At 47.9% G+C, this 15050-nt stretch overlaps 1 protein-coding gene across 1 annotated transcript in view; it reads left to right on the plus strand.

Annotated features, from left to right (window-relative positions):
• ESAM (endothelial cell adhesion molecule) overlaps positions 1-15050 on the plus strand; it is a 65882-nt gene that overhangs the window by 42810 nt on the left and 8022 nt on the right. The window contains exons 2-4 of the mRNA XM_044437280.1: positions 8111-8271; positions 12731-12938; positions 14383-14538. Coding sequence (XP_044293215.1) covers positions 8111-8271; positions 12731-12938; positions 14383-14538 — 525 coding nt within the window. The remainder of the gene's footprint in view (positions 1-8110; positions 8272-12730; positions 12939-14382; positions 14539-15050) is intronic.

A 15050-nucleotide genomic window follows, 5' to 3' on the forward strand; every position in this document is an offset into this window, starting at 1 on the left:
CAGTTTGAAAGAGCAGGAAAGGCTTTCTGCCCAGGGCCTCCAACGCTCCCTTTGCTGCAGGAAATACGTGGACAAATAGACTGGCCCAATATTGGGCATCTTCCAATAATCATTAACAATGCCTGGGTCAAGATGCCACAACAATCCACACGCACAGGCTGAAGATGGGCTGGGTATAGATTGTCACTGAACCATGGGTGGGTGTTGAAATGTGATCTATTGTGTTGTCTGAACTGAGCTGAGCTGTGCTAAGAAGCTAACAAACCAAGATGTCTCAACAACCACCACCCATGGTTCGACGACCCGCATGCAGCCTATGTGCAACCCTTCCACGTGGGTTGTTCTGTTGTCCAAACTCAGCCAGTGTCCGTCTGTGTGGCTCTCCCAACCTGAGTGCAGCAGAGAAGTCAAGCAAGGCTCACAACCTGACCATGAGGCATTATAGTGGTCACTGGTGCTAAACCTGCTTAGGGCAGGAGAAGTCAACTCATGGCCTACTGGCCACATGGGTCCCCTTTGGCCTCTCCTGTAGCTTCTCACTGCCACTGTATTGGCTACAGAAATTCTTCAGTGCAGCAGCCCTGGAAGACTAGCTTTTTGTTGTGTCCAAAGGAAACCAGCTGCAGTTTGCTGCCAGTATTCAGTGGTGTGGCAGCAAAACAGGGCAGTCGGCCTTTTTCACCCCTTTTTGCTTCCCTCCCAGCAGCAAATTCAGCAGTGGAGGAATCAGGCTGTTGCTCTGGCTGAGTTCTGAAAGGGGAATTGGCTTCGCAAACCCTCATGAGCTTGCCCACTTGGAGCTCTGGGCCTGGGCCCTCGTGACAGAAAGAGCAAGAAGGAGCCAGCTCTGGAAGGTATGAAGGTGTCGTGCTCTGAATCTGTGAGGAGCTGATAGGAAGGAGTGAGACGCAACAGACAAACAGCCTTATCAAACAAGACGTTAAGCGGAACTTCCTGTTGTTGTCCCAGGCATTTCCAGGGTTTTGTTCCACCGAAACGTTCTGTGGAAACGGCCAAGCCTGACGTCAGAGAGCAGTTCCTGTGAGGCGGGAGGGGGTCCATCTTGCTGCCATTGTCTTGCATCCTCCCTCCAAACGCTTGACCTTGGAGGCAGGAAATCCCTTCCATGAGAAGGCAGATGGCACGTCCTTTAAGGAGCAAGAGGGCCAAAGCAGCAGAACCTGGCTGTCTTGAATGCTTGGCGCCGTCTTAGTCACAGCGTTAGGCTGGGCCGTGCCTTCACTCGCTGTAAGAGCCACTGTCAAGGATCCTGCATTAGGACTGGAGAGACTCACATTCAGATCTCCACTTGGAAAAGACTAACTATAAAGTGCCATGCTGGAGGAAAAAAAGAGTCAAAGAAGGCTCCAGGCGTACAGAAATCTGTTTCTTGAGATTTATTGGGCTCAAAGATATATTTTGGAGTGCCTAGCAATGTCTTTCTTTCCTTTAAAAAAACCTCATTCAGATCATAAAGCTGGCAGGTAACCTTTAGGCCAGGGGTGTCCAAACTTTTTGCAAGGAGGGCCAGATTTGGTGAGGTGAAAATGTGTGGGGGCCGACCATTCAGCCTGACATTCTTTGAACTATTAACATTAAATGCAAATGAACTATTTTATGAAAGACTAAACAAATAACTTAACTGCACTAATGTGAAGGGTGATATTGAGATCTTGATTGCATTATATAGGCCAGGTCTGGCTCAAAAACAGTGGTTTTGATGCGCAAGATGTCACGCAGGTGAAAGTCACTTAGTCTCGTCCTCACGTGGTTCCTGTTAATGTTCATAACCGAGAATGTCTTCTCGCACAAGTATGTCGAACCAAACAAGCTCAGCATTTTCTTAGCAAATGTTCGAATCTCTTGGAACCTGTCTTTATCCAGCTGGCGGTAAAAGTTGACAAGAGGGAGCTGTTGGTGCCGACTGCGACACTCGGCGTCACACTGCAGCTCAATGAGCTCCAGCTGCAGGTGGTCTGCAGCGTCATCAGGGTCCACAGAGAAAGGAGATGAAAAAAGTGGGATCTCCTTTTCAATAGCTGCAAAATCCCGAAAGCGCTGTTGAAACTCCTCAGCCAGAGATGAGATGTCTGCTTCATACCTCCTTATTTGCGCACTCATATTGTTCTGTGGGAAACTGGTCATTATTTCCTGCAGCGATGAGAAATGTGTGGTATTGGGCTGCATTTGTGACAGGTGCCTTTGGAAAAGTAGCAGCTTGGTCCCAAAGGCTCTGATATGTGAATACAGTTGGCTTAGCACTGCATTTTGCCCCTGAAGGCTTGTGTTCAGCACGTTCAGATGTCGTGTTATGTCAACTAAAAATCCAAAATCAGCCAGCCAAACAGGATCAGATAGCTCTGGCATCGGTTGTCCCTTTTTTGCCAAGAATTGTCCGATTTCCTCCCTAAGAGAGTAGAAGCACTGCAGTGCAGACCCCCGACTGAGCCATCTTACCTCTTTGTGATACACAACATCTCCGTATTCAGCCTGGATGTCGGGTAGAAACTGTTGAAACTGGCGGTGGCACAGGGCTTTGGAGCGAATATAATTAATAGCCTTCATCACCGGTTTCATAACATGATCATATTTCAGATGTCTGGCACAGAGAACTTGTTGGTGAATAATACAGTGGAGTTTTATAGCTTTGCCTCCTTCTTTGCTGACTTTGTTATAGACTAGGGTTGATAATCCACTTTGCTCACCAGCCATGGCAGGTGCACCATCCATAATAATCCCAGTGACTTTATTCCACGGTAGTGTCATGTCATCTATGGCGGAACAAACAGAAACAAATAAATCTGTTCCTCTTGTTTGGTCCTTAAGGCTCTGGAGGTCAAGTAGCTCTTCACTCACGTTCATGTCATTGTCCACTCCTCTCAAAAAAATCAATAACTGAGCAGTGTCAGATGCATCCATGCTTTCGTCGCAGGCTAACGAAAAAAAGTCAAACTCCACTCCTTTTGCCTCTGTCTCTTAATATCAGATGAAACATCTTCAATTCTCCGTACCATAGTGTTACAAGCCAGGCAAACATTGGCAAACTCTTGCTTCTTCTCAGGACAAATTTTCTCCACCATTTTCATCACGCAGTCTTTAATAAATTCACCCTCAGTAAAAGGTTTGCAGTGCTTGGCAATCAGCATTGCCACCTCATAGCTCACCTTTGTGGCATTTTCATTTGACTCACGGGCTCTTGTGAAAAAGCGCTGCTGTGCCGTTAAAGCAGCTTCCAGTTCCTTCAATTTTTCACCACGTTTGTTCCCAGTTAGCTTGTTGTAGTTAGCATGTTTCATCTGGTAGTGCATCTTGATACTGAATTCCTTGAATTCAGTCTCTTGGCAAATTAGGCAGACACAGCTGTTTCGTATTTCAGTGAAAAAATACTCCAATTTCCACTTGTCCTGGAAGCGGCGGCCCTCGCTGTCAACTTTCCTTTTTTTAGTTACAGTCGCCATTTTAGAAATGGTCACACAAGCCTTGTGTCACAAGGGTCATGCGGCGAGAGTGCTGACTCAGGTCTACTGCCATCTTCTGGTGAAATATAACCACCAGCCTTGAAGGAGCAGGAGGCAGCAGGGGACAGCTTCGAGAACCTCTGTGTGGTAAGGGAAAAACGCCGGCCGGCGGGGATGAGTGACAGGCTGAGCCGGCTGGAAGAAGAGGCTGCAGGCCACTCGAAATTTGAAAACGGGCCGCAATTAGCCCCCCGGCCAGACTTTGGACATGCCTGCTTTAGGCAGTCACACACTCTCTCAGCCTAACCTACCCTACAAGGTTGCTGTGAAAATAACACCATCTATGCCAATTTGAGTTCCTTGATGAAAGGACAAAGAATGACTGGGTTAGATCCAGACTTAGGTGTACATGTAAGAGACCTATTGAAATGAATAGGACTTCAGTCAGTGCTGACTAACTTAGAGTAAACCTGTTGACATTGGTGAAATTGAATTGACTTGTGATTAACACAAATTCCTTTAATTTTAATGTGTCTCCCCTAAGGATCAGTCCTTGAAAATAGCACTGGGAGCTGAGATGGACATATGGGGAGGGGCTGCCATTTCCTCCGCACTGAGGATTGTGGAGACAGCTTAGCATTCCCTGGGGGAACAGCCTGTTGCATCCTAATTTTATGTGTTTGGGTGCCTGTGACACCCTCATTTGCACGCAGCAATTAAACAGTGGCCTGCTGCCAGCACAGCTTGTGTGCTTGTGTGGGAACCAATGCATCGAACAGCTCGTGCCACAGGTAGCAAAAGCTGGAAGCAGTGCTGGGGGGAAATTTAACTCCAGAGCTCTTCGGCTGGCAAATCCATGTTGCTGTTCCTCGGAACCCCACTTACCTGTGGGCATCTTGGTCGTAGTAAATTCTGCATCCTGCAGTCCCTATAGACACAAACCCAAGGAGAATACAGCAGCTGTGGGCAGCTGTTCCAATCTTTGTCTGCAAACTAGTTCTGTTAGAACTGGCTTGCATCTCCCTCAGGAGCAGATCTTTACATCAAGCTAATGACCCTTAATTGCCCATTCAAGACCAGCATGCTCAGAAATGCTTTCCACTGCAGCAGGGAGAGCTCACTTTGTTACTGGAAAAATCCCTGACTGCCCCTCACCCTGTGAAGATGGATGCGAATCTCAGAGGGGATAGGGAATCCTGAACAAGATGGCAGGTGATGTCTTCAGCCCTCGAAAATGGCCCTGGTACCTCACCCCTGCAAGCCCTGGTTCCAGTACACCACTGCACCAGGTGTGTCCATGTCCAGCAGGCAAGTCTAATATATCTTGGGAACGTAGCTAAGTTGCTTCTCTCCCACTCCTACCAGGTTGGATTGGAAAGCCCCCACCCAACATACGCGAAAACCCAGCCATCCTGCTTCAACCATACTGTTGCAAAGAAAAAAACGCACATGGCCGCTATTTTTCAAAGGCATTCCATGCCTGGTGCATGAAAATTCATCAGACAACCGGTTTCTGGTCACTAGCTCTTGTCCACAAGGCTTCCTGTTTAATAGACTGCATCGCTGATGCTAACCAACATTGCCGTCATATTATTTCTGGGATTCAGGCAAGGAGCAGGCAATGGGCGAAGTCTGAAGGATGTATGATAATTCTCCCAAGCTCATGGGCAAGTCTCTCATCCTGTTGACATCTTCCGCAGGATCGCAGTGTCAGGAAGATTCAAAGCATTTGCAGAGTGCACCCGATTTCAGCTGAAGTTTTGCCCTGCAGGTCCCGCATACCGATTCGAACAGTCAGAATCCAGCCCATCACTTTCAAGAGCCATCAGCCACCCTCTCAAAAGCTGGGTTGGGGCTTCTGCAATTAAAGCATTAAAAGCTCCTCCCAGAAGAGGCGATCAGCTCATTTCATACCTGGCAGGAATGTCATGCTCACAGATCTCTCAAGCACAGCCTGCCTCTCCGCATTCGTTGCTCAGCCATCACTGCTCGCACGACTTCTTTCCCTAACCTGGCACCCTCCCAACGTGTTGCAGTTCAACTCCCAGCATCCCCAGCTGGCTGGAGGATGCAGGGAACGGACTGACACTTCTGGAGGGGGACATGCTGGAAAGGCTGTCTCAAGAGCAGCACAGAACATGTGCTGTGCGAGAAGATCAAAGGGGAGGCAGCAGCACCATTTCTGCTATGTGCCCGTGTCTAGAGGAATGTGGTTCTTCCTGCAGCCAAAGTGACGACATCCATGCCAAAGAGGGAGGCTTGCAGACATTCAAAGATCTTTGGTTTGTTTTATTTTTTAATCCCAAGGAGGGAGAGAAGGCAGCCCGGTGAGGGTCGACAAGCTTGGTGGGCCTGGAATGTTGATGGAGTACTAAGGCGAACGGAATGGAGTACCTTGGAAAAGGGCATGGCTGGCCGGCCATGAATGCTTTATACTCTGACAGTGAGTGGCAGGTCCGCTTGTTTTATCTATACAGGCTGATCTTTGAAAGTTCAGCCTGACTTGGAAGGGAGTCCGCCATGAAAGAGGGAAATAAACAATCCTCTATGTAGAGCAGGTGCTGTTAGATTGCAGTTCCCATCATGCTGCACCACTGGCTATGCTGACTGGGGTTGGTGGGAGTTGTAGTCCAGCAACATCTGCAGGGCCAAATCGAGTATCCTCTGACCATCCTTCAAAGAAAGGGCTCTCCTTTGAGAGTAGGCTGCATGGACACCTCACAGTTGGAAGGAAGGGGCTAGTTTATGGGGTATTTTTTGACTGGATGAGAAGAGCCACTGTTTTGTATCTTGCTCCACAAGCCACGTATTCCTCTGTTCGTCTCTCTCCCTCGGGGCTTTTCTGCCATTGAGTGGGCTAGCTGTATTTGTTTCCAGCACTGCTGACATAAAATGTGTTGGCATAAAGAATGTTCAGTGTTCAGAGTTCAGAGAACAGTTTGCCCTCTTCTGACATGTGTTTTTTAATTAATCAGCTTTCGTCGTCCCAAAATAGAAATACTAATGAGCAAGGGTAGCAGATTTCGTGCATTTCTTGGTTTTTTAGAAAGCGTGTCTCTCGCAATCCTGGGTGACTGAAGGCGACGGCAGCACACAAATTAATTGCACAGATCGAATTCTCTCTACCTGTCATTTTTGCAGATTGGCATACACAAACCTGCACAGAACTCCTGAGGCTTGCAAAATGTTTCAGCCATGGCATTTCTATCGTAAATGGGTGAGATCCCTCAGAAAGAATTCGCTGGTAACTTTCCAGAAATGGGGAATGTGTGTATGTTTAATCTAAAAGTACTGCTATCGTTTGGATTATAGGGAGGTTTGTTCTGGAGATCTGGCAGGAAGTTAAAAGGTCACTTGAAGTGGAGGAGAGGTGGATAAGAGTTGGCATTAGAACCTATAGCAACAAGATCGCTAGATAAAACTCGCCCTCAACCTGCATCTCCCTTGGCACAAAGCTCTTTAATGATCCAAAGCATCATTCCCCAACCAGGTCGACTTCAGATATAGAATCATAGAATAGTAGAGTTGGAAGGGGCCATGAAGGCCATCGGGTCCATCTCTTGCTGTTGTGGACCCCAAGTTACATCATCCCACTGAGATGGCTGTCCAGTTTCTCTTTGAATGTCTCTAGTGTGGGAGAGCCCACCACCTCTCTAGGCAGCTGGAGAACTGCCTAGGAATGCCTCTCTAGGCATTCCACAGTCGTATTGCTCTAACAGTGAGGAAGCTTTTCCTGATGTCCAGCCTGAATCTGGGTTGTTGCAACTTGACTTGATTTACTCTGTGTCCTACACTCTGGCATCAGCAAGAAAAGATCTTGACCGTCCTCTTGGTGACAGCCTTTGAGGGACTTATAGAGGGATATCATGTCCCCCCTCAGTCTTCTCTTCTCTTCTCTTCTCTTCTCTTCTCTTCTCTTCTCTTCTCTTCTCAAGGCTGAACATGCCCAGTTCTCCCAGTCTCTCCTTATGGGGCAGTGTTTCCAAACCCTGGATCATTTTTGTTGCCCTTCGCTGGACCCTTTATGTTGAACTACAGATCCCATAATTATGGAAGTTGTGGGCCAACACATCTTGAAGGCAACAGGATGAGGAGCAATGCCTTGGTTCTCTGAGCAAAGATCCTCTATCTACTGTGCATTCATCGTCTCCTCTTTACCTTTAGGCCCAGGATCAACATACTGGGAAGCTGGTTCCACATGATGTGGGCCAGCCTGCATTAGTCTCAGGCTCCTGACTGCATATGCCAGAGAATGAGCTGCTGAGAGGGGAGGGGGGGATGCTAGGCATGTACCACCTCAGGGTGAAGGCAAGTAGTGCCATTCTTTAAACTTCCCCCAAAGGAAAACAAGTGGAGCAGTCCAGGCTGAGGAAAGAATTGCATCTCCCAGTAGCAATATGTTCTTTCTCTGGCTGGAGGGTGACCCAGGGAGGAGGCATCTGGATCCGCCGTAGCACTTCTTCCATCGCCTGCTTTGGTCTGAGAACTTTCTGTAGCCTCCCGAACCAGGCGGCCAGCCCAGGCCTGCCCCTGCTGCTAACCGTGCCACAGAGTTTCTGGGTACTATGGCTGTGGGGCCCAGCCCGTTGGACCCACATCCTTGGACGTGGGACTCAGCTGACCCTTCTCTTCCACCCTGCTTCTTTCCGCAGGTTTTTCTTCCGCTGTGCTGCAAGTTGAGGTTGCGCGCTCTTCAGTGGTGGTGATCCAAGGGCAGCAGGCCATACTGCCAGTCTGGTACACAACCCACAGCCACAGCGTGCCGTATCTCACATGGCACTTCGCAAGACTGGGAAGCAGCAATCATGTTCAGGTAAAGTCACAGCCAACGTTTACGCGAAGACCCCTCTCCCCTGGAGGCACTCCGAACAGACACCCAGCAGGTTCAGAGGCTGGAATACGAGGCTAGGACACAAGGGGGCCATGTCCGACTATCACTCATCCCTGGAGCTTCCTGGCTGAGCTCTGCCATCCCTGTCTCCCAACTCACATGACCTCCAGGGCTGGCAGCAGGGTCGTCAAAGCTGGGCATTGACCAGGGTCCATTCCACCCCAGGGGTTCCAGAGCCCTTTGCCAGGGCGTTGCCCCTCCAAGCGTGTCAGTGCGGCAGGTGAGGCCCAGAGAAAAAAGAGGGGGCGACCCAACACGCACATTCAACAAGGGTGTGACAGAGTACAGGGCCATATCAGCTTGACCCACCAGCAGGGCATGCGCCTGGTGACCATGTCCCCTTCAGCCACACCTTTGGCTCTAGTCATGAGCCTTGCCTCCCTGCTTCCATATTCTTTCAACGCTGGGGGGCGAGGCATTGCAGCCCCTCCTCAGCTGAAAACAAATTGAAATACAATGTTCATTCCTTACAGGAAAAGTGAGATATAAATCTACTAAATAAATTTAGGAAAGGCCATCCATGTTGCTTCTCGCTACTTTTCAAAAAGTGAGCCCTAGATGATACCTTCTTATTGCGCAGAAGGGGAGAGGGAAGCCTAAGAAGATTAAAAGTACTTCTACATGTTTAGCCATCAAAAGGTCCTACAACTGCCAGCATTTCCCAGACAGCAAGCAATGCAACAGCCTGTTTTGCATTTCGCAATGCTGCAGCCAGGAATCTGGTCTGGAACAGCTCTGTAATTATACCAGAGTTTGCAAACTCCAGCATTGCTCTCCAAGCCACAACTGATCCTGCTGTAGACCTGTGTCTCTTTAGACAGCATGCATGTAATTGTACCTATGGCTCCCTGTATGTGCCTGCTAGCTGAAGAATCCTGGGGGTTGGAAAACGCTTTCATCCACCTCTAAACGTGCTGTCCTCAAAGACTGAAAATGCCAAAATGATGCCCCTCCCTGGTCCATGGATAGAAGCTGACTGGACTAGCAATAGGGTCATGCACTAGCAATTGGGGAGCATCCAGCACTGCACCTGAGCATGGGGAGAAGCTCTAAGCTATGGGCATGGCTCAGTATACTCACGGGACCACATCTCATACTTGCTGAAGTGGCCACTAGGGCGCATGGCCCATGCTGCCAGCTCACATGGCCCTCCTGTGCCCAGACCCATGCTTTAAAAGACGTGAGGTCATTCGAATCCACTCTACCCAGGGTGGTTCTCATGCATCATCAAAACGGAAGACCAGGAAAGAAGACATAGATTTGCATAAGAATTCCATAGGCTGATTTCATGCTTAGATGCAACATTTAGAATAATCTAATTTTAATAGAAGTGCCAGACATCTCACCATTGTGGAGAGAATGGACTGTTCTTTCTTCCTTTGCTGCTCACTATTTAGGCATGCCTTTGCTGGGGCAGCTCTTCAGAGAGAGGCTCCTTCAAGTCTTCTGACAGTCCTTCCAGCAGTGATTTCTGCTCTGTAAACTAGGGCACAGGTCCCATTCACATAATGCCCCCATCCCACCGTCTAATCTAATCATGGCTTTATGTCTGTGAAGTACTGATTTACTTGATGGTGTCTTTTATACCTGCATTTTTGAAAGCCTTCCCGCAAACTGCTTTTGCAAACAAGATGGGCAGAGTTTTAGAGTGCCACAAACTTCAACAGTGGCATTCCAAGGTGGGACTTAATTGCTACCAAATCCGCTTGCCTTTGCCATTTGCTTCTTTTGACTCTGTATAGAAGAGTCTCCCACTCATACAAAGAAGGCTTCTGTTCAGAGGACAGGTCAGTGGCGAGGTGTGTAAAAAGAACTGAGAAGCCAACAATAGCGTCTCCTGTTACCAGAAGGGGCCAGGAAGGAGGCCAAGATGGAGCTCTGGAGAGGGAGAGACAGGGCTTTTGTGCTGGGAGGCAGTAACTTCGCATGGGCATCTGCGGCACCCATTATTCAAGGCCTCGTTCTCACAGCAAGGCAGCCCACCTGTGTGGAGGCCAAGCGTTACAGCATTTTCTTCAGCGATAGTGATGATTAATCTATTCAAACATTTTTTAGGATGAAACTGCCCCAAAGCAGCATTCAGGATAAAAAACCAAAACAACATGAACATTAACATTCAATTAAAAAATAGCAATGAAGTGTTTTATTTATTGGATCTGCAGTGTGTCCTTCAAACCTCACCGATGTTTCGTTATGGCATATGATGTAGCCATGACTGTGGTCACCTTTTTTTTTCTGGTTGGAAGTTTCTGGCTACATCTGTTTTGTTCTTGAAACACCTGTGAAAGTTGTGGGTGCTCATGAACTTCTGAATTATATTCTTGTGACGTGAGAATGAACAGATGGGTGGGGAAAATGGGCGCTCCAAGTCCTGGTGAACAGAAATGCATGGTCCAAGCACTCACCACCGATTCCTAATGGTCCTCCTGCAGCTGAGCTTGCCCTCGAACCTCGTCCGTATTTCTCAGGTGCTTATTTCCATCTGTGGCCCACTATTATTATTATTATTATTATTATTATTATTATTATTATTATTATTATTAAACATGCTTATATTTGAAATGGAAGAGGCAACCCCCTTTTTGCCCCTCTTTTGTTCAACCCCGTGGTGCTTTGAGAAGTGATTGGGAATGGATATGCCTTTGGTCTCTGCTGCTGATACATTCCTGCTACTGGTCTTGCTGTTTAGAGTACACATATTCAGGGTACCCACGTGTTTAGTTTTGTTACAATTTCAAGTAAAAAGAAAAAAGAAAAAAAGACACAGCATCCGGGGGTGGGGGGGATTAGGAATTCCCGACTTAACCTAATCCACCCGCTAGAGAGGGAGGGGTGTATAAGTGTTAGTTTCTTCTACGTCCAGGTACTTCAGATCTCAACTTCTTTTCCCTTCCAAATATGAAGAAATTTACAGAGTTCCATAAACAATGATCAAAACCAAATGGAAACAAAGTTCTCACCCACCTGCATCATACACAAATTCAACAAGTACAGCATGGCAAAGACTTTCTTATTCCTTCCTATAAAAGATAGAAAGCTATTAAAGGTGAAAGTTCTGTCACAGGTGCAGATTAAAAACAAGAAACAAAACTCAGGGTCATTCCCTCCTAAATATGAAGATATTAAATTTGGAAAACTTTATCGAAAATGAACTGGAACAAATGTGTCCCTTAATCTCTAGCCCCCACTTCTTCTGTTAGAGACAAAATGTGGACTGGGCCATTGCTGCAGCCTCTGAGAAGCCCCATTTGTACATGGGATTCACAGGTGACTTCAGCAGATGTCTGTCCCTGCTGCGTTGTTTTGTTTCGTTTTTTGCCTCCAGAACAGCTGGCCCACTGCTTTCCTCCCTGCAAAAGCCCTGATCCATTTGTTGCTGTTGCTGTGGCAACCAAGCATCATCTGTGTGACGATGTGCTAGACTTGCCACTGCGCTGTGTTGGGAATGGGCTGGCAAAAGGGGAAGCTGCTAGGTGACACCAGCTCCTGCATGTCTCTTACAAAAGAAGGGGAAGAGCAAAGGCTGAGGATCCAGGCCAAGGTACAAAGCCTGTGCATGCAGCATCCTGGCCAGGTGAGAGGCTTGGGCAATGGTGGGGGATATCAGGTCTTCCAGATGTTGCGGGGCTGGCTCAGCCCCTGCCAGCATCGCCAGTGGAAAGGAACTGCAGCCTATCCATGTCTGAAGGCCACATGTGCCCCATCCTGTGCTTCCATGATCCTGAGCTAGAGGTTGCGTGGCTTTTCCACTGTAGTCACAGAATCATAGAATGGTGGAGTTGAAAGGGGCCCAAAAGGCCCTCAGGTCCAACCCCTCCTCAGTGCAGGACTCAAAGTTACACCATCCCTCTTAGATGACTGTCCATGAAAAGAAGGAAATGGATGGCAAATGTTGAAACTTTAGGCATGGGTTATTTCAGCTTCCTCTTCCTCTTCCTCCTCCTGCTCTTCCTCCCTCAGTAAGCAATTATATTTCTATACCAAGCCAAACTGATTTTGGAGACTCATGACAAACCACAGCAACCTTTTCCTCCTGGCTATTTCCATCACCGCCCTTTCGCTTGCCTGCCTCCTCTGGGCTTGGTGTGTGCAGGGTGGGGGAGGGCCAGGCAAAAAGAACAGTTGCAGCTTTTTCTGCCACCTCCTTCAAGTTCAGGAACTGGCAAGCTGGTAAGGTTTCTTGGACTACTGTGCCCATCAGCATGGCTAATAGTCAGGAAATATGTCTGAGACTGAAAAATTCAGCACCACCCTAATACTTTGATTTTCTGATGAATATGCGCAGCTCTCCTGTATGTTTGCTTTGGGAATGTACAATTTTTGCATCCCGTGTAGGGTCCTTCCAGCAGGGGGAATTTAAATTCTTTCATCTGTCTTGCAGATCATGGCATATATGAGCGGAACAACACAAGTGTCAGATCAGAATCTCAAGGGGCGTCTTGGCTTTTTGTACTCCATGCCTTCTCACAACGTCTCGCTTGCCATTAATAACACCAAAGAAACAGACGCTGGCCAGTACATGTGCACAGTTAACATTCCAGATGACAGCATGGGGAGAAATATCGGACTAGTCAACCTTACTGTTCATGGTAAATTGAGCTTTGGTTTCCTCCTGGTTTGAAGAGCCGTGGGCTTTGTGCGGGGGCTTGAACACCTGAAGTGATGCAGGAAGTAACTCTTTACAAGCCTGCTTTCAGCTCAACAGGACGACTTCCCAGATTTCCCACATCACAAGCATGTACCATAAATATGCACAAGAGCTGGGCCCGTGTTTTCTCTGCTCTGTAAGGAAAATTGTGGTGCTTCATGGTAATTTCCTCTAACTTGAGTTAAAACCAAACCCTCCCAACACCTTTGCCTTCATCCTAATTAGTGTAGAATCATCAGACTGAATGCACAAACATGTCGGTCATTTCCAGGCGGAGAACCTGAACGCCAATAGCTCTTGCCGCTTGTCTTTGCTCCAAGGGTTTCTTTAGAGCCCTGGTTGTATTCTGTGATGGAGAAGAACTCCTCACTGAAAACACCCACTTCCCCTGCTCAGAAACTTTCCTGGTAGCAGGGCAAACATAAGAGTGCTGCCCGCAAGGTGTCTCCCAGAAGGCTTCTGCTTTCCTTCATGTGGCCCATGCCCCTGCTGCCGTGTCTAGACATCTGTAAGGGCAGAAACCAAAATGCAAGCAGAAAATGTAGTGTTTCATTCCAGAGACTTGGGCATGTGGTCCTGTGGCCAGGAGAGGGACATCTGGCTGCTCACAGCAGTGCTTCTCCCATGCCTGTCCAGGGAGTGAAGCATGGTCTACAGCACAGATGGACAACCTCTTTCTGATTGAGGCCAAATTCCATCTGGGAAAGCTCTTGAGAGCCACATTGCAGTGGGAGGTAAGACCAGAAGTAGGGGCAAGGCCAGAATACCAAAACCTACCTTCATATATTATCTTGAAGCTACGAACCGCCAGGAACTAAGCCTCAGGTCAGACTTTTGTCCTTTGTCCAAAGATTGGGAAGACGCCAAATGATGGGTGGTTTGGAGAAAGAGGAACACCTGGAAAACTGCTCTGAGCCAGAACTGGATGTGGTTCTGTACCCCTGGTCTAGGGTCTAATGCAATATGGCATGACAGCTCAAAACCATTCAGGATTTCCAGGGTTGGTGCTGATGTGGGCTGGAGATGGGAGAAATGGGTTTCTTGAGCTCTTCAAAATTCTCCCATCCTCACTTCAAAGCTTCTCATTTGCAACTCCTGTGCCCCCCCCCCCCCACACACACACATTGTTTGAATTGGGACAACTGCAGTTTCAATGAGGAAAGTGTGCATCTCCCCCACTGAATAGTGTGAAAATGGGATTTTTTTAAAAGAGTGCATTTATAATTTGCCAACCTTTTGGAGAACATGCACTGGATTTGTTTCTGGCCACAAGATGGCACTGCTATTTTTGAAAATTACTTTGTAATGTGCTCCAACGGGAACTATGAGTCATTTGATTTAGTAGTTTTCTTTGTTTCACTCTTTCTTTACTCTTTGTTTTGCAGTCCCGCCATCACCACCAAAGTGTCAAGTACAGGGAAGCCCCCTTGTTGGGGGAAATATCACCATGACCTGCCGTTCAGCTTTGGGCAAGCCCAGCCCAATGTACCACTGGCAACGCACGGGACCCAGCTCTGAGTTCTTCTTCCCACCTGCGCAAGGTAGGCAAGGTTAGCAGGCAAGGAAACTGCTACCACTGCTGGGCAGTCGCTTCGGCCTCAGTCGGTGGCAGGGAGGTTAGTGTTAGCCTGGGACCTGAGATCCTAGGAAGTCGGCCAGTGAGCTTTGTGGACAAGTAGGACCTTGAACCTCCATCGCCTGGATCCCAGTCCAACGTCTGCACCATGCTTGCTCTCAGTTTAGATGTAACAGAAATCCCTGGTTCCTCACTGCAAGAACAATTATGGGGCAGAAAAAGGTAAGGAGATCTAATGGGCCACCAGTGGATCTCAAACTGATTAAAACCATGGCATGGCACTATTTGCACAAACAAGAAGAAGCCACGGGAACCCTGTCCTCTCCTCCTTAACCACAGTCTGTTGTAACATAAGGCATTTCACAATGGATGCCTTCAAGCAAGCCAACTTCAAACCATGGCTTCTGAAGCTGGCTTGTCGAAAGGAATCACAGGTGGTATTACCACTGATCCCAGTTCAAAGGACAGAGGAATCTG

This window comes from Varanus komodoensis, unplaced genomic scaffold, assembly GCF_004798865.1.
Source record: "Varanus komodoensis strain SLA01 unplaced genomic scaffold, ASM479886v1 scaffold30, whole genome shotgun sequence".
NCBI lineage: Eukaryota > Metazoa > Chordata > Lepidosauria > Squamata > Varanidae > Varanus > Varanus komodoensis.